Source organism: Cinclus cinclus, chromosome 11 (genome assembly GCF_963662255.1).
Source record: "Cinclus cinclus chromosome 11, bCinCin1.1, whole genome shotgun sequence".
In the NCBI taxonomy this organism is placed as follows: domain Eukaryota; kingdom Metazoa; phylum Chordata; class Aves; order Passeriformes; family Cinclidae; genus Cinclus; species Cinclus cinclus.
Window position 1 is genome coordinate 21,958,171 of NC_085056.1, and position 25,695 is coordinate 21,983,865.

The 25,695-nt window shown below is 50.6% G+C and overlaps 1 protein-coding gene across 1 annotated transcript in view; it reads left to right on the forward strand.

Annotated features, from left to right (window-relative positions):
- The window catches only part of LOC134048161 (hydrocephalus-inducing protein homolog), a 74,970-nt gene extending 49,921 nt beyond the window's left edge, over positions 1-25,049 (forward strand). The window contains exons 35-69 of the mRNA XM_062499760.1: positions 672-911; positions 1,164-1,356; positions 1,833-2,000; positions 2,229-2,471; positions 3,581-3,729; positions 4,805-4,903; positions 5,198-5,381; positions 5,844-5,982; positions 7,239-7,275; positions 7,717-7,995; positions 8,493-8,651; positions 9,087-9,274; positions 9,449-9,631; positions 9,871-9,990; positions 11,272-11,431; positions 11,537-11,709; positions 11,865-12,063; positions 12,728-12,827; positions 13,413-13,512; positions 13,995-14,163; positions 14,448-14,686; positions 15,011-15,071; positions 15,697-15,901; positions 16,273-16,505; positions 17,071-17,222; positions 18,156-18,348; positions 18,900-19,008; positions 19,586-19,840; positions 20,186-20,328; positions 20,678-20,899; positions 22,189-22,358; positions 22,879-22,979; positions 23,830-23,962; positions 24,770-24,905; positions 24,954-25,049. Coding sequence (XP_062355744.1) covers positions 672-911; positions 1,164-1,356; positions 1,833-2,000; positions 2,229-2,471; positions 3,581-3,729; positions 4,805-4,903; positions 5,198-5,381; positions 5,844-5,982; positions 7,239-7,275; positions 7,717-7,995; positions 8,493-8,651; positions 9,087-9,274; positions 9,449-9,631; positions 9,871-9,990; positions 11,272-11,431; positions 11,537-11,709; positions 11,865-12,063; positions 12,728-12,827; positions 13,413-13,512; positions 13,995-14,163; positions 14,448-14,686; positions 15,011-15,071; positions 15,697-15,901; positions 16,273-16,505; positions 17,071-17,222; positions 18,156-18,348; positions 18,900-19,008; positions 19,586-19,840; positions 20,186-20,328; positions 20,678-20,899; positions 22,189-22,358; positions 22,879-22,979; positions 23,830-23,962; positions 24,770-24,905; positions 24,954-25,049 — 5,730 coding nt within the window. The remainder of the gene's footprint in view (positions 1-671; positions 912-1,163; positions 1,357-1,832; positions 2,001-2,228; positions 2,472-3,580; positions 3,730-4,804; positions 4,904-5,197; positions 5,382-5,843; positions 5,983-7,238; positions 7,276-7,716; positions 7,996-8,492; positions 8,652-9,086; positions 9,275-9,448; positions 9,632-9,870; positions 9,991-11,271; positions 11,432-11,536; positions 11,710-11,864; positions 12,064-12,727; positions 12,828-13,412; positions 13,513-13,994; positions 14,164-14,447; positions 14,687-15,010; positions 15,072-15,696; positions 15,902-16,272; positions 16,506-17,070; positions 17,223-18,155; positions 18,349-18,899; positions 19,009-19,585; positions 19,841-20,185; positions 20,329-20,677; positions 20,900-22,188; positions 22,359-22,878; positions 22,980-23,829; positions 23,963-24,769; positions 24,906-24,953) is intronic.
- The last annotated feature ends 646 nt before the right edge of the window (positions 25,050-25,695 follow it).

Sequence of the window (25,695 nt, forward strand, 5' to 3'; positions counted from 1 at the left end):
GGGCATGGCAGGACAATCACCTGTACTGGTGTGCTGCCAGCAGTAGCCAGGGCTCTGGCCTGCCTGCTCATTCCTATGCAGCTGGGGATTCAACTTAAAGGATGGAGTATTCCCAAGAGCAGTTTTCCTGTGGCTGCTGGCTCTTGGAAACTGGCAGTGTGTACCAGTATGGACACAAGTGCTTCTGTGCCTGCTAACAGTCCCAGGGGTCTTTAATTGCTCGAGAGATGTAACCATCTTATGTCTGGCTATGACCAGAGCCAAACACTAAGCAGAGAAGATGACCCTTATTTCTAGCCAGTGAGAGCTCATTTGCTTCTCTCCTGGAGCTGGTGTTTGCCTGACTTGGCAGTGCCAGGACTGTGTCTGGACACTGTAACCCCGAGGGCCCTTCTCATGAGCACTGCACTGCTGCATGACTAGGTGAAAACGCCTGACAGTCCATTGTACTTCCATCTGATACCCAAACACGCAGTTAGAATGCACACCAGGATTCATCCCAGTTACTCAGACCCAGGACACAGAGGCTGTAGTATCTAGCATAAGTAAATACCTGGTTTCCATTCACCTTGGAGGGACTGGTAACACCCTGACCTTGGGGCAAGCGTTGTATTTGGGGTCCTGTCACCCGGGACTCCATGGATGAGTTTTCTGCACTTTTCTCTTTTCAGAGGTCTTACAAGAATGAGCTGAAGCTTAACGTTTGTGGAAGCAGCAATCACTTAAAGCTGCACCTCTCAGGACAGGGTCTAGAGCCACGGTTGGAGTTTAGCCCCCCAGCACTCAAGATGGGATGGGTGCTGGTGGACAGCGATGGGGTGGACGCCACAGTGGTGGTGAAGAACCCATGCAGCTTCCCTGTTGAGTTTTACTCACTGGATTTTGATGAGCAGTACTTTGAGGAAGAGAAGGTGAGAAGGCAGATGTGGTCCCCATGTATATGCTGCCCAAGCTTCACAGCACTCCAGCATTCCCAGGCTTGTGCCAGGGAGATGGAGGCAATCCCCAGAGTAAAGCCAAGTCTGCTGATGTGCTGTGGGAGGACTTAACTAGTTTGTGTTGTTGGGAGGATGGGAGGAGACAGAAAATGGGTTTGTTGAGTGTGTGTGAAGAGAGGCAAGAAAATGAATGTTGCGTATGGTTTCTCTTCCCTACCTGCACAGATCCTGTGGATGGCAGCGGGGTCTGAGTACCAAAAGAACTTTCTAATGCCTCCATGCACCGTGGGTGGGATGCTGCCCCCAGAGGCACTGGAGGACTGTGAAGCACAGAAGAGGCTGAAGGCTCAACAGGCAGAGCTCAAGGCCATGGCAGAGGCTGAGGCTGAGGCCGAGGCCATAGACAAGGCAGCACCAGGTCAGAAAAACAGTGAGGGTTTGGCCATGTCTGTCTTGATTGTGGCCACAGCAGGGAGTCCAGCCCATACACCCTGAACTGTCTGTCACCTTGTTCTCCAGGGAAAGCCCATGCTTTTAGCAGCTGCCTGTTCCCCAGCTTGGTGGAGGAACTCTTGGGTGAAGGGCTGGGGCATCCTCTCTCTACCCTGAATGTCACCAAAGGAAGCTCCTCTCTGCTGCTATAGACTGGGGATAAAATCAGGATATTCCCTTGTGTCCCTTAGCCACAAAGACTAGGATTGGATGAGTTCTTCAGCCAGTAGGACAAGGTCTAATATCCCTGGCTCTTTTATATTTGCACCTTCCGAGCAACAAAAGAACAAGCTCATGTTGCTTTCACCAAGTCTCCTTTCGTGGGATCTGAGGAGATGGGGAGGATGATGAGGATCAAAGGAGGGCGGGAGGCTGACTTTTCCCCCTGGTTTTGCACTGCAGCATATCATGGGGCTGTCACACCCTCTCCTGAGCCCATGGTGGAAGTGACTGGGAGCCCTATCTCTCAGGCTGTCATGCGCCACCTGGGCATCGACCCATCTTCAGAGAGTTGTGAAGCACAGCAGGACAGAGGGATTGTTGTTATTGTCCATGGGCCACCCCGGGCAGGTATGTGAGCTGCAGCCCTGGGCTGCAGGGAGAGGGGCAGGCAGGAGGAACACATCCTGGTGGACCATGGTGCTTAAGGCAAAGTCCTCAGCTGAACAGGAGGTGGAGATGATCCTCTTGGCTCTAGAATTCAGAGCTTGTACCCACACTCCAGCTGCCTCCCTCATGGCCTCCCCAGAGGGACACTTGCTTTCCCACTGTCCTTTTTACTTCGACATCTTGTTTGAGGTTCTTCCAAGGCCTGTCCCTGTAATTCCTCGTATGCAAGTGTCACCAAGCAGTCCTCCTCTCTCTCAGGAAAGACAGAGATAGTGGCGGCCCTGTGTCACTATTATGACACTGCTCACTTGTCCATTGACACCATGGTGAAAGAGGCCATTGCCAATGATCAGAGCCAAGCAGGGCGCCGCGCCCAGGAGCTTTGCACCAAGGCTGCCATGGAGCTGAGAGGCGAAAACCAAGATGATGCTGGTAAGGAGAAATGCTGGACCCAGAGCCAGTGCTTGAAAAACCCACCATGACTGTCCGGGAATGTGAGTGAAATGCATCTGTAGCTCGTCTTAAATAAAAAAAATAAAAAAAAAAATAAAAAAAAAATAAAGAAAGAAAGAAACCATTTATAAGGGCTCAGTCAGGGGTTCTTTCATAGCCCCCTTTCCCCTTTGCTGCCGTTCTTGGCACATGTTCATTTTTCTGCGGGTGGTGAAGCACTTCTGTCTCTTTCCCAAATATTTTATATTCCCTCAAAGCTGAATCAAGCTTGCTCTCCATGGGCAGCAGGCAGAACTGCTGCCCACTCTAACAAGGAAAAAGCCTTCTGAAGTGGCTCATTAAGCACAAGAGGACTGACTGTGGGTTTAACCTTGCAAAGGAGAGGAAGGGAAGGGCAACCTCCCAGAGGAATTTCCAATGAGACATGCTACAGATGAGCTCTTTTCTCCAGAGATTTACCTATGCCCATTGTCAGGGAACACAGCTCATGAATGCTGGGCTGTTCTCCATGTGAAACTAAAGACTTTAATGAAACTGACTGGGAAGTGTGTACCCTGAGCTCTGCAGGGTGAGGCAGACCTGGCTTGGTACAGGGGGAAGTTTTGCATCGCTTGGTTTTGAACCTGGCTGGGTTGGGGGCTGGTGGAAGGAAGAAAAGTCTGGCTTCCAGCTGGGGTTTTCCCACAAGGAGGATTTCATTTCAGTGGAGACAGATGATACAAGTAGGGTAGGGCTGCAGGTCTCCACATGAGAATGCAGGATGGGTGCCGTGTATGGAAAAACAGTCATGGAGGACCAGTCTTTGGCTTTCATCTGCAGGGCAACTGCTATGCAAGCAGTGTCACTTGCACGCACAGTTGTTAGGAGGGACATAGTGCTGGCTTTAAAATCAAATATGGGATGGCATATTTTATCATGCTGTTAGGAGAAGGAGGGAAGGAGCTGCTTCTGGGAAACAGTGCTGCCAGTGCCCAACAGACTGGGGAAAAAGTGCCACATTCCTTCAAGGGCCCAGGGTTATGCCCATTGTGGGGAAAGGTGCCTAATTGTTTCTCAAAGCCCTCCTGAACCATCTGTCCCTTGTGCAGGTAAAAAGCCTCTGCTTACTGCTCAGACCAAGAATAAACAAGCCTCTGGGGGAAAAAACAACATGAAGAAGAAGAGTTCCAAAGGCAAGAACCCTCCAGCAATAAAGAAGAGGAAGCCAGCCAGCAAACCCAACAAAAAGGACACCAAGGTAAACATGACCTGCCCTGGGACCTTTGCATTGTCTTTGAGATGGGCGGGGGCTCTTATGTGGGTCCATAGTGCCAAGCCCAGCTGGCAGGCTGGGGATGACTTGGGCTGAGAATGTGCTCTGGCAGACAACTCTGACACGGCTACTGGAGTCCGGGCTAGCTCAAGAGAAACACTGGCACCACAAAAGGTGCGGGGAACTGCCTCAGTGTGGGTTTACTGCAGGCAGAACCTTATGTGCCACTTGCTCAAACGGTATAATAGCATCAGAGGTCAGGCAAAGGAGAAAAGGGAAGGCTCTCAGCTGCTGAGGTTCCAACAAAAGGCTTATTAGGCCTGAAGGGAGCAGGAGCAATAGAGCCCCAAGCACTGCTGTGCCCGGGATTTGTACCCACTGGGGGGGTGGGTACAAACGATCAACCAATAAGGAATTCTTAGGGGACGAGTGAATGGCAGGGTCTAACAAAGTACAAACCAATGAGGGAAGCCGGGGGGGAGGGAGAAAGGGTGACATGGGCCAATGGGGCCAATGGGGCCAATGGGGCATCGAGTATTAGGGGATTTCCAGGGGGGCAGAGCAACAAGGGATTGGCCCAGGGTATTCTCAGAATGACAGGGAAGGTTTGGGAACAAGGGGTGGGGAATGTCAAACAAGGTAGTTTCAGGGGCGGGTAGAACTTAGGGATAAACCAACTTGGGGAAAACACAGAAAACGACACGGAAAAGTAAGAACAAGCCATTATGACAACTTTAACAATGAACTGAATGAAACAAATATGCACCGCAACAAACTCCACTGGTTCTCAATGGTTTACTGGCAAGTATTGGCTGCAGGCAGTAAGCAAAGTGCTGGGAGGCTGCACTGGGGGCTTGCAGACTCAGGTCCCTGCTGGCCAAGAGATGGGCCCTTCACCTGGAGCTCCAGCCTGCACTGCAGGGTTGTTCTACTCTCCACTAGTGTGAACCCCCAGCTCCGAGCCCAGCAGTGGGAATTGTTCAGGGCTTTCCACCGTGGTTTATTTTCCTAACAATGCTCCACATTACAGTTCACAGATTCCGCTGCTCCTGCACCACAGCAGCTGAACATCATCAGCAGTCATGGGGAAGATCTGAACTGCTTGAGCTGTGTGCTGCCCGAGGACCTGTTGGTGGACATCCTCTGTGAGAGGCTGAAGGTGTGTGGGGTGGGGGAAAAGGAGACGTTCCTGCTCTGGAGAGACAGGCAGAGGGGTATGACTTGGAGAGGAGGAGGAGGTCTGTACGTGCTGCTGGAGGATCCTGGACTGTGTGCAGGGAACCTTGGGGGAAGCTGCAGATGCCCCTAGTTGGCAGAGCCTAAGGACACATCCAAGCCGTTCTTAGCTAATGCCCTTGGAACAAGGATAGCTGGTGCCCTGTGACATCTCTTACCTGTCCAGCTGTGAGCCCCCTGCGTGCAATGGCTGACTTGCTCTTCCCTTTATTCTCAGCATGAAGACTGCTCCAAGGGAGTGGTCTTTGATGGCTTGCAGAGCCTCTTCACAAGCAGCCTGGAATCTTCTCTGCTCTGTGTATTCAAAGCTGTCAACAATCGTCATCATATCTACATGGTGAACCTGCATCAGGATTATGCTTCCTGGAAAGCCAAGGAGGAAGCTGAAAGAGAGAAGGAAGGTGAGATATATCTGTCCCTCTCAAAGCTTCTCTCTCAAGCCCTCAACCTTATCTCTGTGCATCTGGGTTTGCAGCCAGAGCTTGTAAGAAATGTTTTTATTAATGTTTCTACCTTCGACCTCAGTGTAACCAGCACTCATCTCAGAGTTGCAGGAGATCTGAGGTTTTAAGACTCACCCAAATCTCTTAACATTAAAGCGTGGGCACGAGTGCAAGCTGCTGTAGCTCAGTGACAAAAGACTGTCCTCAGCCTTGGTGCGCTTAAGCCAGGCAAAGCACAGGAGCTCACTGCCCAGCCATAATTTGGGTGATTGTCTGATTTTTGGAGCAGGGATATGAGCTCCCCAGCATCTCCTGGTATGATAGGCTGGGTTGGGAAAAGCTGTGAATCCTTGCGACTGACCCAGAGCACTCAGCTCTGCTTCTGGTCACTCATGGTTTCTCCTCTGGTTTGTGCTAAAGAATGGCAGAGGAAAAAACCTATTCAGAGGAGCACAGAATATGTCTTGCAAATGGATGAGGATGAGGATGATGCCCTTCCTGAGAAGAAAGCTCTAGTGGACAAAATAATACCAGAAAGGAAGTGTATACAGAGAGAGAGGTGAGTAAGCCTTCCATGGGTTACTGCTCAGGGTAGTGTCCCTGCAGGGTTTCCCTGCTCCAAGGACTCTGAGTTCAGAGGTGTTTGATAGCAAAGGCCAGCAGCAACACAGGACGGCCACTCTTAGCTCCCTGGCTCCCAAGAGAGGAAGGATCTTCTTCTGCTGAGATAAAACATCTTCTCTATTTTAGTGGTGAGCTCTCCCAGTTTAGATGCTGCCTGCAGGGAGCTGGGCTCTGGGTTTGCCTTGGCACTACCTGTAGAAGTGTCTTTATGATGTTGATTTACACCTTCTTCATCATCCCTCTTCTTCACCCATACAGTGGGATTGTGGTATGGGTAGGTGTGGGGCCCAGACAAACCCTTGGTGCTGGTCTTGCCACAGATGAGGTCCTTGCAATGCTGATCTGCCAGGGTTCTCCTTATGGTGGGACACCATCCATAAAAGCTCATGTCCTTTAGGCTCCCCTGCAGCTGCAGCAGTAGGCAAACCCAGGAGAAGCTCTGCTCCAGCAAGGTAGCTCAGCTCAGATCACACAGGAAAAGTGTGGAGCTGGGAGAGGAGGCTGCTTAAAGGAAGCCTGTGCATCAGGACTTCTTTCAGCTCAGGCTGAAGTTGGTTTCATGGGGAGGAGACGGACGAGGCTGCTTCAAATAGTTTCCATGGCAGATAGCACCAGTTTGCCTTGGTTACAGCTGGGTTCCAGCAGGAAATCTGGCTGACAAGAGCATGTCTTGCAGGAGAGGAGTTCCTGCAGCCTTTGCTTTGTGACTGATAGGATTATTCTCATTAAGGAGCAGGCTATGCCCAGGGAGAAGTGGGGTGAATGAATTGAGTTAGAATTGTAGGAGGGATAAGCAGATGTTAGCAATTTGTGATCTGGTTTAAACTGGGAAGTCAAGAGATGAAGGGCGTTTTCAGTCATCAGTGCAGAGAGCTGGTGGATCAGCCTTTGCAGTGTGATGGGGTTGTCTGGGTGTGCCTTAAGAGGGAGGTTGCACAGTCGAGACCTTACGATGGCAAAGCTTAGGTTTGGCTGGTGCTGGAGGGCCTCTTCCACCATTCCCCTCACTTGGGATGTTCCCAATTTGTGTGGGTGGAGGAAGATTGTGCTTCTGCCTGGCCTCAGGGTCAAGCAGTAAAGTGCAGGGCCAGCCAGGACTAGTGAGCCCAGGTTTGTGGTGGTGACTCTCAGAGATGAGCGCAGGTTTGTGGTGGTGACTCTCAGAGATGTTTTCTATTTTGTTTGCTGAAGGGAGCTGAAGCGGCTGGCTCAAAAGCTTGAGGAGGAGGCAAAAGCCTTAGAGGAGGAAGAGAAGCGGAAGGAGGAAGAGAAGCGGAAGAAGGAAAAGAAGGATTTCTCCTTGGGGAAGCAGCCTGCAAAAACATGGAAGAAATTAAGGAAATCCCCAGAGAAGAAGAAAAGCAAGCCCCCAGAGAGGAAGGAAAGCAAACAGCGAGAGAGGAAGGAAAGCAAAACACCAGAGAGGAAGGAAATCAACATTCTAGAGAAGGAGGGTACCATAATCACAGAGAAGGGGAGACCGAAAGCCACAAAGAAGGACGAAGCCAAAGCCCCAAAGAAGAGGGAAACCAAAGCCCCAGAGAAGTTGGAAACTGAAATCCCAGAGTACTCTGCTGAGATGGAGAAGAGGTTTCAGATCTATGAGTCATCGCAGCAGGACAATGCACAGGTTTTCTCCTCCTGTGACAGGATTCAGGGTTCTGTACAGTTACCTGTGATCCAGAATGGAAACACATCCCAGCCTTCAGCTGAAAACAAGCTTCACAAGACCATAAAGCCTCAGGAGAAGGTGGAGAAGAAGCCTGAACAAAAATGTGGAGGCCAAAGGAGTCTTCAGTCATCTCATCTGGAGACACGAAGCGAAGTTGCAGAAGGGACTGTCAGAGATGAGCATGTCGGGGTGTGGTGCTTGGACATCCAGGTCACAGATCCAAAGGCCATGATTAGGGAGATCCTGAGGGATGGGAGGCTGCCAACAAAAGATAAGGTAAAACCTTGCAAGGCTCAGATTTTGAGCTTGCTGTGGTCTTGGATCCTGGAGTATTGTGTCCCCCCAGGTGACAATGGCACAGAGCCTTGTCCAGGCACCTGATGATGTTCCACAATGACTCTGTAGCATCTGTGTGGATGGGGAGGTTATCACCATCCATCCCTCAGTGGGCAGAAAGTGGGAGTGCTCTGTGTACAAGTATCCCATCTGTTCAGAGTTTCCCAGCCTGGAAATCATTAGAAATGGTCCCAGGACAGGGCAGCTCATGGTCATTGTTTTCTTCAGCTGAGTCACTTGGGAGAGGTTTCTGTCCCAGTCCTGCTTGTAGCTCTTGCCTCTGCTCTGGAGCCTGCTCACCCCACTGGGCATAACAAAGCACTTGTATACTTCAGATAAATCAAAAACCCCATTGCCAAAAGATCAGTGCCTTGAAAGAAGGAGCTGTGAGGATGAAGGCAACAGAAGTATAAGCAGGATTTTCTCTTCTGTTTTAGATGCTGAGACATCTGGGACTGCATCCCGAAGGGCCTCCCCTGCCCCCTGCTGCTGTCTTCTCCGTAGTCAACTACCCAGAGGAGTGGTTGGGTTCTGCAGAGTGTGTGAAGCCCTTCACCATTGTTGCACCGGAAGGTGCTGCTATGGAAGACAATCGGGTGGGTGCTCCAGTGGTGCTGGCACTGAAGGTGCCAGGGCAGGGACCAGGCTAGATGGGGGCATGGGGGACAGGTTGGATGGAGAAGGATCACTGTGGAGAGGTAGTGAAGATGTGATGGGGCCCCGTGTCTGCAGGTCTCCTTTCTGTCAGGGATGGGACAAAAGCGACAGCTCTGCGGGAGACAGAGCAGTTCTGTAAGACAAGAGGGAAAAAAATCACCTAAAACTGTCAACTTCCTTTGAGAACAGGGTCCTGAAGTGAGAAGGGGTGTCCTAGGTAAAACAAACACCAGTAAGGAAGACCAAGACCCTGGGCAGGTGGACTTATTTGTTTATTTATTCTCTCTTCCATTGGTTGAGAAATACCTGCTTTGCTTTCCAGGATGGGGATGTCTTAGGGCTCACCTGTCCCTCCCTTTTCTCTCTCCCCTTAGGCCAAGGCCCCAGATGCCAAGGGCAGTTCTGCCGAGGGCCAACCAAAGACACATAAAGCAGCCAGCAGAGACAACTCTCCAAAGGAGAACCAGATCTCCACACACAGAACAGAAAGTCCCCAGGATTCCTCTGCAACCAGATCCAAAAGTGTGCTGAAAAGAGCCTCAACCCCCACAGAATTCCACAGGTGAGCCACATGGGAAGAGGTGATGCCTCTGCTTCTTGGTCCTCTTGCCAAACAAGGTCCGTCATCCCCAGCTCCACAGTGACCCTGTGCCAGTGCCTCCACGGGATGGCCAGTGCACCCTCCTTGTTTCATTTGCTCCTTAGCAATGTCTGAAGCCTCCTCTTTAATTGCCAGGCTGAAACGGTACCGATGGATAGTGCCTGGCCACGGTGAGGTGGAACTGAAGGTCCACTTCTCCACCAAAAGGCCAGGGAAGTTTGAGCACACGCTGAGGTTTGAGCTCGTGGAGACAAAGCGCCAGTACGAGCTGCCCTGCAGTGGCACGGGCGTGTACCCCAGCATCAGCCAGAACCCGCGGTAAGGCTGGCCCTTGGCAGCCTCCCACACTGCTGCCCCCTGAACTCACAGCCAGGGCTGCCCCTTGGTGCTTCTGGCCTGGGCAGGTGGTGCTGCTTGAGGTCACCCAGCATCTCTTCCTGTGCTGGGAGCTGGGAAGGCAGATGGTGCCTCAGCCACCAGGAAGGGTTATGGCTTTCTGACTACATTTCCTACTTGGAGCATCTCATAGTTCCTTCTTCCCCACTTTCTCTGCCCAGGCTGGTGTTTCCACAGTGGAGGGAGACCATGGAGGCAGATGAAATCATCTTCAAGGAATATGTTGAGAGCACAAAGCAATTCCACTTTGGACCTCTGCTGTGTGGGAAATCAAGAGAGTGGTATGTGCTCCCTGCTGGGCCTTGTTCTTTCCTGGACATGCTTGGAGAGACATGCTGTCCTGCTGGCACAATCCAGGGCAGTCCCCAGCAGAGTCCTGGGAGACACATGGGATTGAAGGACCACAGATGTGTGAACTTGAGCAGATAAGAGGCAAATGGGCCTTGGAGGAGCTGCTCTGCCTACCCGGTGGGTGTCTTGGTGGCCGCCTTGGTGGCCAGAGCCGCATGCTGCTTCCAGACCAAAGGAGACTTGGGGGGCAACTTCTGTCCCCCTCCACATCTCAGCTTCACCCTGTAGGGAATGAACTGTATGGTGGTTTTAGAGGTGCTTTGAGCTCTGCAGGTAGCCTGATTGAGCAATTCTTCTGTAGATGGTTTTGTGAACCTTTCATTAATCTGTAATTAATAATAAGATTTATGGTTCACCTGCCAATGGGTGTCAGGGGGAATGTACAGCATCATGTACATTTTCCTGTGATGACATTGCATCCTCACTGCTAGGTAAAGTCTGCCTAAACACGCTGTCATTGAAGCTATTGTGTATTTCTACTTTTACTGTCATTTTTTTTTTAATTTTAAGAATATTTAACATCAAGTTCTTGTCTCCATGGGAGCTCTGGAGGGCTAGGTCTATTTTGGCAATGCAAGGAAATGAAATCCCGATAGTTAAAAAAAATAAAAGACAGTTGTTAGCCAGGTTGATGGATAATCTGGGATTTCTCTTTGCCTCTTTAACCCTTTCACTCCAAAGTAATCTCCACACCTGAGAGAAGGGTCGCTTGTTATCTATTTGCATTCCTCTTGGGAATTGGTGCTTTAAATTTCCTTCTCAGATGCTGAGCTAACGCATGAAATCCAAAGCAATTTCATGACTTTTATGAAAGAGACTAACTAAAGCTTTTTTACAAAAGAAAGGAGTTTAAAGAAGGAGTTTTCTTTCTTTATACCCTGCAGGGAAGGCACCCCATGAAGGGGAAAGAACCCATGTGCCTGGTGTACTGTTGTTTTTCTAGGCACCTTTGAATTTATATTGTATTAAAAACTCTTGAAGTGGCCTGAGCATCATCAGGCTTCTGGGGTGGAGGCACCAAGTCCAGGGGAAGGCATCAAAGTAAGGCAAGGATGAGCACACGTCCATGCCCCTGACTGGGATCCATTTCCCTCACTTGTTTGTTAGAACTGGGTCTTCCAGCACCGCTTCTTTGGGTGCACATGGAGCTCTCCTCGACGTGTGGCAAAGGCAACAGTCTCCTCTGCAGCCTTTTCCCCTTTTGTGGACAGGTACAAGGCCCGGAACTGTCCCGGCAACTCAGAGAATATAACCATCCTCAACAACTCCCCTGTGGATGCAGAGGTCCAGTTCTCCTTTGAGAATGATGGGAAAGCAGAGACATTTCTTTTGGACCCTCCCAGCATGACACTCAAACCAGAGGAGAAGCAGGTAGGAGGAGGGCAGGTAGAGCAGGCACTGTACAAGTGCCCAGGAGCTGCTCCTCCTGCTCACACACAGTGCTCTTTCTATTTCTTTCTGTGGGGCCGGGTCCAGGAGCTGACCATTTGGGCATACCCCACTTCCCCTGGCTTCCTGGAAGACAAACTCATCTGCTGCATTGAGAAGAACCCAGACCCAGTGGTTTTCAGCCTGTGCTGCCATGGGGTGCACGTGATGCTGGAGGTCAGCCCCCTGGAGCTGTCTTTTGACAAGCTGCTTCTGCACAGGTCAGTCCTCCCACAAGCACTCCAGGACTTGTGACAAAGAGAAAATGTTTGACCTGGTTTCCAGGGCATGGATGGAGCTGCTGCAAGTTGCATTAAGTGGTGAGGCTGGTGTGACTGTCCAGCAGATAATGCCAAGTGCCTTCCTGTCTCTGCAGGACTGACAGCAGGACCTTGGTCCTGAAAAACAACACCCTACTGCCCATGGCCTGGCAGCTCACTGGGCTGGATGACCTTGTTGAGGCCTTCTCCTTGTCACAAGATAACGGCATCATTGATCCCCGCTCAGAGTTTGAAGTGACCCTGAATTTCAAGGCCGAGCAGATTGGCAGCATTGAGAAGACCCTGCGACTAGAGGTGAGAGGGACTGGGCCCTGCCCTGCAGCTGTGTGCTCTTAGGGGTGGACTCAGGAAGAGCTGCACCTGACAGATTCAAGGGTGCTGTGACCCCAACCTCTGCCTCTACACAGCGTTTGCCAGGACGTGCAGTGCATCCACATCCCCCCAGATAACCAGACACTGCATCCTGAGCCTGTACCACAACCACTTTGTCCCTGTGAGTGGCTGAAGGCTGTTGTTTGGTTGTACAGACTGCAGTGTTATCTCTGCATTCCTCCTGGACTTTGTCTGAACCTCTTGCATAGTGCAACAAACACTCCCGCTGGGATTTTGTTCCCCGTGGTATAGGGGCTGAGTTTCAGAGAGGGTGCTAGGTGATTGGAGAGGCATGTCAATGCCATCTGCTCTGAGACACCTCACAGTTCTTGTGGTTGTTCTTACATCCCTGTGCCTCTCAAGGATGCTCTGGCAGCAGTGTTCCCTGCTATAGGAGCACAGATTTGGGCTGATAGGGCTTTTTTTCTGCAGCAGAATCCCACTGGGGCAGGCAAACAAAGCTTGTGAGTTCACCAACATTTGTGAAGCCAGGGAGACCACAGAGGAAGCAGCCAGCAGAGACAAGGACTTACAGGCTGTCTACTAAAAGAATCATCTGAACAATGTTTGTTTCTTGCTGCTTCAGGTTTCAGATACAGGAAACGTCCTGGGGATTGTTCAGGCTGAAGACATTGAGATCTCTGCAGAAGTCTGTGATGTTTCTCTGAGCATCGACATGCCTGAAGGTCAGTGGATGCCTCCCAAAGAAAGCAGTCCAGGTGCACTGCACTGCCTTGGGAGGTGGGAGACCAAAGCATTTGGGATGGGATGGGATGGGATGGGATGGGATGGGATGGGATGGGATGGGATGGGATGGGATGGGATGGGATGGGATGGGATGGATACATAAAGCACATACCCTGCAAGCTGTGTGTAATAAAACCTCATCAGGGCACTGACAGCCTTAAGTCCCTCCTCTCTGACCTTTCAAGTGTACAGCTTCACGTGCTGATTGGATTTGGGGGCTTTGAAACCACAGAGATGTGAACAGGCAGTTGGCAACTGCCACAGGCTCAGCACAGCATATAAAGTAATTGGATTTGTGCTTGGAAGTGAGGAAATGGAAGCCAAGCTCCTAAGGCTTAGCTACTAAGCTTGCAGATATTTTGAGTAAGAAGAGAACGGGTAGACAAGTAGCTGAAAACACTTTCAAGAACAGAAACTTGCTGAAAAGGGTTTTGTGCCAAGACCTCCATGTAGCTTGTGACCTGGTGTATTCTGCAGCAGCTCACAAATACCGTGTTTGACCTTGTTCTGCGGGTTTTCTGCAGGTCCAGATGGAAGCTTGGAATTTGGAACCATTAATGTCCTGGAAAATGTGAAGAAAGTCCTGAGTCTAAAGAACAAAGGGATGTACAACATTGAGTACTGGTGAGTCCAGCTGCCTGGTAGTGAGCCTTTCCTGGGGTCGCCAGGCCTGCCTTCTGCCTCTGTCAATGGCTAGAACGTGTTTCAATGCTGGCTACCTCTTGGTAAATATCAAACTAGGGCTCTCTAATCTCAACTATTATACCAGAGAATCCAGCAGTTCTCCACAGCCCAGGAGGAACCCAAAGGAGAGTCCCAGAAATGTCAGCCACTGAAATGCTGAGATTCATTGCCTTTCTTTGATGGTCACCTCCTTTCTCTTTCTGAGGCTCTGTAAAGAAGTGAATGAAAAATTTTGGTGTCAAGGGTTCTTGCAGTAATCTCATGATTGCCTGCACTCTCTGTCAAGATCCAGGATTCCCTGAGCAGAGTTGGACTCTCCCTTTTCTTTTTTTTCCCTGGTCCTATACAAAGTCCTGGCTGTGCTGGTGGGATGTATACTTTTAACTGCAGAGATCTCCATTCCTTCCCTTTCTCCCCTTCAGTTTTGTGCTGAAGAATGCAGGTCCCAGGATGCAAGATTTGGCATCCCACTTCACTATTGAGCCTCAGTCGGGCATGCTGATTGCCTCCCAGCCTGGTGTGAATGTTGAGATGGTCTTCCACCCCACAAGGGAAATGCTCCTCAAGAACAAACCCATCCTGTACTGCCAGGTGAGCCCCCTGGGCCAGGCTCTGTTATCACACGGTGTTTTGGGAGCATCAACAGGATAGGTATCTAAAGGAAGGAAGGCTTTAACTGGAGAATCCTCTCTCCTACATACACAAAGTCTTTCAAAACCATTGGGAGGCTTCCTAAGTGGAGCTGAGAATCTGACTCTGGAGGAGGTGCTTAAACAGGGAGGGTAAATTGATGGAGGCCTGGGGTGGAGGCTGGCGACTGGGGTAGAGCAAGCTGGCCTCTTGGCTTTGTTTACCACCCCTTCCTGTGCACACAGGTGATAGATGCCAGCTCAGGGGAAGGAAGCCAGACTGTTGCCACCATCCCAGTGAGGGTGTCGGCAAAAGCTGTGTACAGCAAGTACAGTATTGAGCCTGCCTCACCCATCAACTTTGGGGCCATGCTCAAGGGCACCAAGAAGACCCAGACTGTTGTGCTGGAGAACAGAGGCATGCTCAACTTCAAATTCCACATCCTCCAAGCACCCGAGGATGCATCTGCATTGGCAAGCAAAAGGTATGAGAAGCCCTGCACCACCCTTCCTGTCTGAGGAGGCACCACCCCATGGCTGGTATGTGGCAGGCAGCCAGGAGACCTGGGCTATCATCCATCTGCATCCCTGGCTTGGGGAGAGGGAGCAAAACATCACCTTGGTGTCCCCATGTGTACTATGAAGCTGGTGGTAGAGCTGCTCTGTCGAGCACTGGGTGCTGCAGGCTGCTCTCTGGGAGCCATCAGCAGCAGGAAGGCTTTCCTCTGTGGGGAGGAAAGCCAGCTTTGACCTCAGAGAAAGGCAGGGGAGCTCAGCATGACAGACACCTCTGCTTTCTCCTTCCTCAGCTCAAAGCAAGAGGAATCCTCTCCATCAGGAACAAAGCTGAAATCAAGCTCCTTGACACAGGTGGGTGACTCCTGCTCCCCAGCAGTGCTGCTGCAGGGGATGTGAGAACATGCTGCTGTGCCCAGGCTGGGGGCTGATCACCACAGGGTGGGATGTAGTCTTCAGGATGGAGTCCTGGATGTGCTCAGTCCCACTGACAGTCCTGTACTCTGGCTCAGACCTGGAGCTGTGGGGTCAAGAGAGGGGAGCAGGTCCTGTGTTTGACAGCTGCTAGCCAGCATAGGTGTGTGAACACCACAGAAGCAAAAACATCCCCCACTAAAATCCCAGTCCACAGAGCTCAGAACACATTGCTTTTTCTTCTACCCAGTCCCTTACCTCTCTCCCATCATTTCTCACAGCCATTTCTACTGTCCTGTGTTACCTCTGGAGGTTGAAGGATCACAGCTACCACCTTCATTCTGTACACACAAACTCCTTTCTCTCTGTCACTTGTGACAGGCTTGCAGCTCCTCTTGGCTTGTTGGTCTCAGCCTGGAGCTGCCTTTGGGCCATGGATTCATCCTTCCCTGCCCTGGGACTGGGTACTTGGCCCCAGCTGGAGGCCAAGGCAGGACATATTCTTTGTTGGGGTGCTCAGGGCACAGCTATTAGCCATCAGCCTCTCTTGGAACTTTTTCTGCAGGGTTACCTCAGTCTTGGCATGTTCACGGTGTCCCCCTGCTCCGGCTCTGTCGCTCCATGGGGCCAGCAGAAGATCACAGTGGAATGCCTCGCAGGGCAGGAGGGGACATGTGAGGGGCAGCTCTACATTGACATCACAGGCAGAGACCCCAAGGACAATCCCCTGGGCATTCCCTTTACCCTGATTGCCGAGTCCTGCCTCCCAGGTACGTCCTGTCCACAGGTTCCCTTGGTCACACCTGCTGCTGATCAGTACCTCAACTTGCTGCTAGGTTAGGCACACTAGCCCTGGTGTCCCACCTTAAAATCCTTGAAGAGGTTCCAGCCCTCTTCAAGTCTACCAGTGGACTCATCCCTCTCAGGCTGAGAGGGATGCATGGACGGATAAAAGGAAAGCACTGCTCTCTAAGACTGAGGATGACTGAGCTCCATCCTCACAGCCAGCTCCCTCACCCAAACCTGGGTTTAGCAGTCACGTCGGCAGAAGGGGCTCATCAAGCCTTCTGAGAGGCCAGCAGGGTGCAGATAAATTCATCAGGGAGGCTTTTCCACGCTCATTCCTCTTGTCTGTCCACAGCACTTGTTGAGGATGTCACGTTAACCTTCGAGGAGTACCCGATCTGCAGCAGCACCAACCTCAGCTGCAAGCTGCGGTCAGTCAAAGGCACGGGTCTGTTTGTCAGAGAAGAGAACAAATTCGTCTTCACCAAGGTTCTGGTTGGGCAAGAGGCTGAAGCTCATTTCAGCATCTACAATACAAGTGGTCTGCCATGGGACGTGGTCCTCTCCATCAAACCCCTGCCTGGAAAGGTAAGATCAAGAGGCCAAAGTGGTGGCTGCCCTCTAAAGGCCTTGTGAGAGTTTGTTTTGTTCTCCAGATGGATTGTTTCCTGTGGCCCAGACTAGTCTAGCTTAGTGCAGGTTAAACTGCAAGGGAGAGCAGCAGAGCCAGGGAACAGTTGAATGTGTTGTTGAATTTTGCATGTCCCAGGCAAGGTTTTGGCTCACACCTCTGGGTCTTCAGTGGGAAGCACACTCAGAGAGGGGCTGTTATGAACTGACATGCCAGGGCTCAAAGCAGAGCATTTCCTCGGGCTCCCTGGCTTTTCCTTCTCTTTGAAGGCCAGTTCTAGGTTATTTGCAGGGTTTTTCCTTGCAGCACCCACCTTCCATATATGCTGGGGCAGCTGCCAGCACTCAAAACACACAATGCTTTAGCACGAGGTCAGCATTCCCTGGGAGAGAGGGAGCCTGCCTCGGGAAGCAGGAAGGATGACACACTGTCTGGGGCTGTTCTCAGTAATGCATGTACGAATACAACCATGTCATGTTGAAAGGTGCCTTCTCCTAACTTTTCTCTCTGGGTTTCCCCAAGGAAAAAAGCCCTATCAATAACATTTTCAAGTTGTATCCTGACACGATGTCCATTCCTGGCTCATCCAATGCCATTGCTACGGTGACCTTCACCCCACTGGAGGAGCAGAACTACAGCTGTATTTTCAAGGCTTCCCTTGTCATCCCAAAAAGGTAAATTGCCAGTGGAATACTGGGGGTGGCCTCACTGAAAACTGCCTCTCCACTGGGAAGGCACAGATCTCTTGTTAGCTCTAATGCTTTCAGTAGCCTTAGGCAGAGTACTTGGCATGAGTTGATCTGGGAGGCAGTAGCTGTTAGAAAGAGCAGAAAAATGAGGCTGATGGTTTAGCCTGGAGGAGGAACTATGAAGACACAGAAATATTAGGTAGCCAACTGGAAGTTACTGAGATGTGCTGCAGCTGAGCTCTGGGTATCCAAGGACAAAGGCTAAGATGAAGCAGTTTGGTGCCAGCCTGTCAGCAGTCAAAATTTCCTGTTTGTTTCAGTAAAATTAAGTGATCCTCTGTGATTCCCTGACATTCATTAAGCTGTTTTATATGAGTGGTTGGAGCTGGTTTGAAAGAGGAGCCCAGTTCCTCTGCCCTGGGACCTCTCTAGTGGGGCTTTGACCGGTCCTTCCTCAAGCCTTTAGTGGCTGAATTGGAACAAGAGAAGTCTCATTCCTAATACAAAATTGCTTTTTTACTGTTCTTGGAAATTATCTTTATTGATGGTGATGATTTACTTTTGCCTCCTTGCTTTTGTACTGCTTTCCTGCTGTGCTTTTGCTTGTTGCAGATGTCTCATCTCCCTGCAGCCAGGGGATTTGCCATATCTCATCTAGTGCCTCATTATTTACCTGCTGTACTGCATGATTCAATTAAGTGAAATTATAACTGTTATTGTGGAAGGCTCTGGCTCTTTGGAGCAGATTCCTCTTGTGAATGGCCCTGCATGGATTGGGAAGAGGCTGGTGGGGGGCTGTGTTGTGGGGTACAGGGGCACCAGGCAGGGAAAAACATTGTGGGTGGCGCTTGCTGCTTCCCTTGCCCAGAGAGAAATGGGTTAGTGCCAGCTGAAATTGTTTCTGTGCCTCTCCTGCAGCTCTGTGCAAATTAAGCCCCAAACCCTGACCTTCACCATCAGTGGGAAGGGGCATGAGCCACAGGTGACAGTCGTGTGCCCAAGTGCTCGCAGCAAGAGGGGAAATGCTGTGCTGCGCTTCAAGAGACTCCGGGTGGGGGATTCAGAGATGCTCCCCCTGGTCATCCATAACAATGGCATCGTACCTGTCAAGGTGAGAACCTGCTCAAGGAATGGTCTGATTTGGGAACAAATGCCTTTGGCACAGGGGAAGGGTCCCAGAAAACATGGCACACCTAAGAAGAGGTGTGAGAAATTAATTTTAAGCAAGTGACTGACATCCAAGAAGGGAGTTCTTGGGAATTTTCCATCCAGTCTTTCTTCTTTAAGTTAAACACAGGTGGAGTGGTGGTGGAGTATTTTCCCCTATTTCTCATCACCTTTTCTTCTCACGGTGATGTGTGATTTCCCAGTTCCATTAGATTGCATTTGATCCTAGTTTACTACATTTCAAGTAAACTTAGTTGTAGTTTAATTACATTCTGCTCATTACTTTCTGTCCCGTTTGGTTCTGTGTTAGTTCTATCCAAATGCCTCTGAACAGCCTTTCTTCCTGGCTGGTTTGACTTAACTGTTGTGCTAAGGGCTGTTTGTAGTGGGAGAGGTGCTGGGTTCCCCTGCGGGACCAGCAGCACTGCGGTGTCAGTCCCTGTGCCATCCTGTACTCACACCAGTATCACTGTGCTCTCTGTTCCCTTTTCTCAGTTTATGTTACACCTGGAGGATGAGCACGGAGCGTTCTTTTTGAAAGGCAGGGGCTCCACACCTGAGAGATTCTACACTGAAGATGTGGAAGAGGACTGCGTTGGAAATGGTAAATTTATTAACCATGAAGCGTGATCATGCACAGAGGGAAAACATGTGCCCTGCTCTTGGCTTCTCTGAGCAGCAGCCAGATGTTAGACACAGTTTCTTTCCTTGGGCTCTCTGTCCCCCCAGCTTTTCTTGGAGACCTTCCTAGAAAGTTGTGAGAAGTTGTTCAGTTCTTCTAGACACGGTGGGTTGAGCTGGGGGGGACTGTCACTACCTCAGTGGACCCTCTGAGGTATTTGCTGCATTGGGAAGGTACCAGCTGGAACAGATGCAGCCCCTGAGCACACAAACAGCCAGCAGAAGCCAAAAGCACTCTCTGGCTCAGCTTTCCATATGGCTGGAACTGGCTGGAAGCAGATGGAATGACAGCTGGGCATCAACGTGAGGTTCAGCTGCTCTAAGTGCTGATGTGTCTGGAGGTGGCAGTCTCGTGAACATAGGAAGAGGGTTTGGAACCACTGGGGTAGAACCTGTGCTTAGAGGGCAGCTGGTTTCAACCTCTTCTTCCTCATATATCCTATGGAAGTATTTCCTCTGTAGAGCTGTATCACTTAACTCTGATTTCCATTGCTGTGCAGAGAGCAAGCCCCCAGAGAAGCCTTTCTTCCTTCTGCATCATGGGCAATCGACAAATATTGACGTCATTTTCAAACCCACCTTGACTCAACATCTGGAAGGGAAGATTTGTGTGTTACTGGAAGACATCTACTCTAAGAAGACCCTAATAGAGCTGGTGGGTGAAGGCCACAAGGATGAATTCACCCTTGATGGACTAGAGGAAGACACAGATGAGAGGAGAGCTAAGCGCAGTCTGAAGAAAGACATTATTGATGGTAAGAGAGGAGAGGCTGCCAAGGTGGAGCAAGGAAGAAGAAAATATCTGATCAAGTGTGTCCTTTCTCTAGCCAGGCCTGGGCTGTCAGCCATGGGACTTGGTGGCCCGTGGCTGTGGCAGCCATGCATGCAGAGCAGCGTGTGCCGTGCTGCATGTCGCTGGCTTAGGGATGTGTCAGAGTGTTTCTCTGAAAGTGGTGGGATGGGGAGAGGCCTGGGGAACTCCCTCCCACGGGGAGGAAGGCTTGGAGCAAGGAAGCATTGAACATACAGCTGTCTGTGCACATGAAAGGGGCGGGTGGAGCTCCCTGCATACTGAGATCTCTTGCTCTCCTCCTTAACAGCTGTCAGATTGAATCACATCCAGTTTGGGGACTGTCCTGTCGGGAGGCCCTACCGCAGGACCTTCACCATCACCAACCATACCAGTATGAAGGTCATGCGCTTTGAGTGGGAGGCAGACGCCGCATTCCAGTTCTCCCCCAAGGTGAGCGTGGACTGCTCTGCCTTTCCCCATTGCTCAAGCCCTGCCCTGCTGTTCCTGGGCGCTGGCAGGGAGTCCTGACATAGCAGTGATAGCCACTTCCAGTGCCATCCATGTAGGAGATGCAGTCCCTGGCTTGGCTGGGCCAAGGCTGCCAGCCTTGCAGAAAAGGCTTCACGTTATGGGAGGTGGCACCTTCTGTTCACACTTTTGTCTATCAGAGTTCACATAAATCCACACCGAGGTGCAGATTCCTGGCACAGCATCTCACCACATCAGTACCTTTCGCTGTCAGTCCTGCCCTTGGCAGTGCTTCCTTCCAGTTTGGTCTTGACTGCCTGATTCTCCCTAGATGGGACACCTCCACCCTGGATGTGCCAAGGACATCACAGTCACCTTGAAATCAGATGTCCCAGCCACCTTCAGGAGGCACCCTGTGAAATGTAAGGTGATCAAGACCAACTCTGAGCTACCACAAAGGAAGGTTGAGGACTGGGAGGACCGAATGTGCATTGTCACAAGGGAGGATACCACCAGGAAAGACATGGCAGCCAACCGGCCTGTGAAAAAGAAGGTAAGGAGCACAACGGCAAAAAAGCCAACCCAGCTTTTACAAAAAGAACCACCATAACACCATCACTGTTGGTTGGCTGAGCAGCTCCTGCTTCCTCTGGACATTGGGCAGCAGTGGGGTTCACCAGCAGTGCATTCTAGGGGAGATGCAGTGACCTCATACAATCACACAAGAGGGGGAAGCCTTCTGACAAGAGACCTTTAGCCACACACAAACTTTCAGTCTGTGGGGTTCAGCAGCAGTGCATTCTAGGCGAGAGGTGGATGCACAGTGACCAGATAGAAACACACAAGAGGGGAAAGCCTTTTGACAAGGGACCTTTAGCCACACACAAACTAGAAGTCTGTGCCACAAGCACAAGTGTTGCAGCCCATGTTGAATGGGAGACAACGTTATATGATTTTATCCCATTTAATGGTGTTAGAAATCTCTTCATCTCATTTGGTGCCTTTTCACCAACGAGCAGTTAAGTCTCTTGCACTATGTCTCTTCTTTTGAAGTGGAGAGAAATACACTTCTGCTGCACATACTGGTGAACTCCGAGTTTTGTCTGCATGGATACCAGAGTATGGTTGTGGTCTCTGTATTGTGGGGGATATCTCATCATGGAGTAGCCCAGGCTCAGTATGACAGAATGGAGGAGTCTGGAGAAGGATCATCTCCAGAGACTCCTGCTTTTATTGTCATTATTGCCAAACATACTCATCTTGGGTGAAAGTCCTGTCCGAGTATCTGGACCATTTTAAGGCCTCTAAACCATCCTCTTTTCTGTCAGCACATCTGCAGTTGGAGACTTTCCTAGTGAGATCTTTCACTTCCCAAAGTGCCCACTCCCAGCTCCCAGCAGTGTGGCTGTTGCTCCACACATGACATCTGGAGAGCACTTGCTCCTAAGACAAGAAGAAAAAGGTGCTTTCTAGAGGTCTTCAGTCTTGGGGTTCTCTATCCACAGAACTCCAGCAGGCAAACTCAATCCTAATTGTGAGACCTGCTGGATTTGTAGGGGACCAGGAAAAAAAACAGTCCCTCTACAAGGCTGAAGTACAGGGACTGGAATGCAGCTATAGTCTCCATGGATATATTAACAGCTGTGGTAGTGATTGCTTTGATCAACAGGTAGGAACAACTACTGTAGCGGATCAGTCCCAGTCTTGTCATCTTTCCAGGAAAGTAAAAGTGAATGGTCCTTTCTAGTCCCTCTGCGAGGCTGATCTTGGAGGCCAAGAGATTCCCTTGTCATCCTGACTCTGTGGGCTCTGCTCAGTGATTCTTCCCTCCTCTGTTTGCAGATGGTCCAGACAGCCCCAGAACCAGAACCGGCACCGGCTTACACTGTGGATGAGAGCATCCAGGAGGCCAAGGTGTACCTCAGTGCTGTTGTTGGCTACACCGAGTTCAAACAGAACCTGATAGTGGTTCAGCTCAAGGACACCTTGCCCAACCAGACAAGGAAAGACATGTGAGTGCTGGAGGCCAGCAGGGCCCTGTGAGCGGGTGCTGCCTTTGCCAGGGCTGAGCCAGAGCCCGCTTCCCCGAACTCTACCCCAGCCAAAACCAGCACAGGCCCATTTATGTGCACACAAAGCCAAGCAGGAGACGGTGGTCAACAGAGGTTCAGTGCTGCCATATCTTTCTGCTGAGACCAGCCATGGGTTTGTTTTTACTGCATGTCACTTGTCCTCATCTGCTCAAGAATAAGTTTGCAGTCAAGCCAAGACCTAAAGTGCAGAGTAAGCCTCTTAGCTTCAATGTCCTGGGCACCGCGTTGGCCCTTTCTTCTTAAACTTCCAGACTTGGAAATACTTTTTGGGCCACCCAGGACAGCAGTCTGAGCATAGTAGAGTTGCCTGGAGAAGAAGATGGTCCTCAGCAGAAAGTGGTACCAGGAGTCCATCAGACAATGTTATTGCACTATTTGCTTTATATTTATTGGACTTGTTTTATTTTTTTTATTTTTATTCCTCCTTCTTGCTTTTTAGTTTCAGGATACACAACACAGGAAATATAACCCTGGAATACAGCTGGATGGAAGCTGCAGATAGTAAAGCAGTGAAGAAGCCATACTCAACCACTCGGACGGGTAAGGGCATTTCACTTGGTGGCTGAGGGCCTGGGGAGAAGACCCTGCCACTTGACCCCGAAACATGAATTGCTTTTGCATCCTTGTCCACACGTCCGCTTTGATCAGCATCTTCCCCAGTGCAGCTGGAGAGTCTTCTCCTTGTCCCCCTCTGCCTTTCCACCCCTTCTGTTCTTGCTCTGCCCATTCTGCTCTGCAAAGGAGCTGAGCCAGCCACTGGGAAGAGCCACACGCTGGGTCAGGACCTGGAAGGGGGTCATCTCTTTGAGAAGTCTGAGACTGGGAAAAACAATGGTGTAATGAGTGAGCTGCCCTGCAGCCACTGTCTGTATGCAGTTCCCCACTCCAGGGCAAATGTAAAGTCACTGTCTAAAACCAACTCTTCTCATTTGGCACAGGAGTGTGTTCTGCAGGCAGACCCTGCTCCCAGATGCTCTATTTCCTGCTGAACGTACTCGGCTAGAGATGTTCCAAGTGCATTCCAGATCTCCTCCACCTACCTGCAGCAGGAGGCAGAGTTGCTGGGAACATAGGATTTTGTCTTTGAAAGGTGTTCTCTTCTTCTCTGCAGGTCAGTTCCTCTCCTCCACTCCTCTGAGGCATCACAGAAAGCTGCCGCATCCTTTCAGATGGCAGCAGGAGCATCCTTTTGAGATGCATCCTTCTGGAGTGCGGCAGCTTGCCAAGAAGCAGCAGCAGTCCAAGCAGCAGCAGCAGGATTCTGAGCAGCAGCAGCAGGATTCTCAGCAGCAGCAGCCCAAACAGCAGGACCGCTCCAAGAAGCTACAGCGCTTCAAACAAAAACACCTCTCTGTGCAGCGTTTTAGTCCCTCCCTGGAAATCTGCCCAGATGACAAAAAAGACCTGCCACTGTTCTCCATCCACCCCTGCCACGGCATCATCCCTCCTGGCCAAAAGCAGATCTTTCACGTGCTGTTCTCCCCAAAGCATGTGGGGAAGTTTAGGACCAGCATACTCTTCAGGTGAGCAACGTCTACACACTTGCCCAGAACTCCCGCTTCGGATGGGTATCACTGAGTCACAGGGTGGCATGGGATGGAAAGGACCACAGTAGGTCATCTGGTCCCACTTCCCTGCTCAAGCAGGGCCAATCCAGAGCACATGACATGGGGTTGTGTCCAGAGGGCTCTGGAATAATTCCAGTGAGGGACACTCCCTCACTGTTGCCTCTCTGGGCAACCTGTCACCTGCACAGGAAAGGAGTTCTTCCTCAGGTTCAAGTGGAATTTCCTGTTCAGATTCTGCCCATTGCCTCCTGTCCTATTGCTGGCCATCACCAAGCTCAGCCTGGTTCATCCCTTAAGACCCTCCCTTCAGTCCCTCTGACTGGGATGGGGAGGTGGGCTTGGAGACAGGCAGCCCCAGAGAGGCAGCAAAACACCCAGAGGAGCACAGAAAGATCATCATCTGGCCTTGCTAGGGAGACACTGTGAAAAGACACTCTATGAAACATTAAGCTCCTGGAGGGTTGCAAAATCTGTAACGAGAGATACGGGGACCAGCCAGTCCCTAGCTCTGCTTCCTTTTGGAACAAGCAAGGCCTGCTTCTCCACATGGAACCCCATGTGCTGTGGTTGGTCCCCAGGCACTTAGCTGGTCATGTTGCTGCCCTTGCACCTCTGCAGCCTCCCTGCAGCGAGTGCAGTTGTTTAATTTGCTGCTCACTGCTTGCACAGACAGAGGATGCAACACGGTGTGCAGTGCAAGGAGACAGAAAAGTGGCTGGCTGGAAATGTTCATCTGACTAATACCAGTCCCTTTCTTCCTAGGACTCATAAGCTGAAGCCGGCTCTGAAGAAGGTAGAGGTGATTGTGAAAGGCAGAGCCCAGGAGCAGGAGTGTCTTGATAAACCAAAACGCTCTGCGTTACGGCAGACAGACAAAGGCCAAGGACCCAAGAAGCAGGTGCACTGGAAACTAACACCTGAGTGACAGCGTTTGTGTTAGCTGCAGCATCCAGCAGGAGCCAGCAACATCGTGTCTTCTGCTGCTGATGGTCTCCCACCCTTCACCAGAGACCTCTGCAGCTACCCTTGCAAGCTCCAGTGAACACCTTTATCCTATCTTTAATTACCTAAATTAATTAACTAATTTTTAATTAAACAGTTGGCAATAAATTGTTAATTGTCAGCTTGTCTTGGTTGGAAAGACAGGTGTCTGCAGGATCTCTCTAGAATGGAGAATGTGACCCCCTTCCCTCCAAATCATTCTAACTTTGAAATGAAGGTGCTTTACAGCAAATTTACGGGAAAAGGAGTAACAGTGCTTTTCTAGGATGTCTAGCCAGGCAAATAAGCCAGAAAAAACCCAGAAAAGGCTCTCACTCAGTGGCTCTTGTCCAGCACACTGTTACTATGGGAAGAGAGAGAGAGATGTATAGAAAATAGCAGGCCTTTTTGAACCCAGGGATAGGGGAGGGAAGAATAACATCACAGCCAAGGGGACGGCGCTGAAGGGGAGAGATTGGTAAGAGGGATAAACCATGCTACAAACAGAACAAGGGGAAACAGAACAGACCATTTTCCATGCAATATAAAACAATGATTATAAACTACAACAAACACTGAAATATTTTTTTCCTAACAGCTAAATTTCCTCTCTCAGCGTGAGGCCAGTTCCTCTGGATCTCACTGCAGGCCCAGCAGAAGAGACCGGCCCCGCCTCACTGCACGCTCCTGTCAGGGAGTTGGAGAGA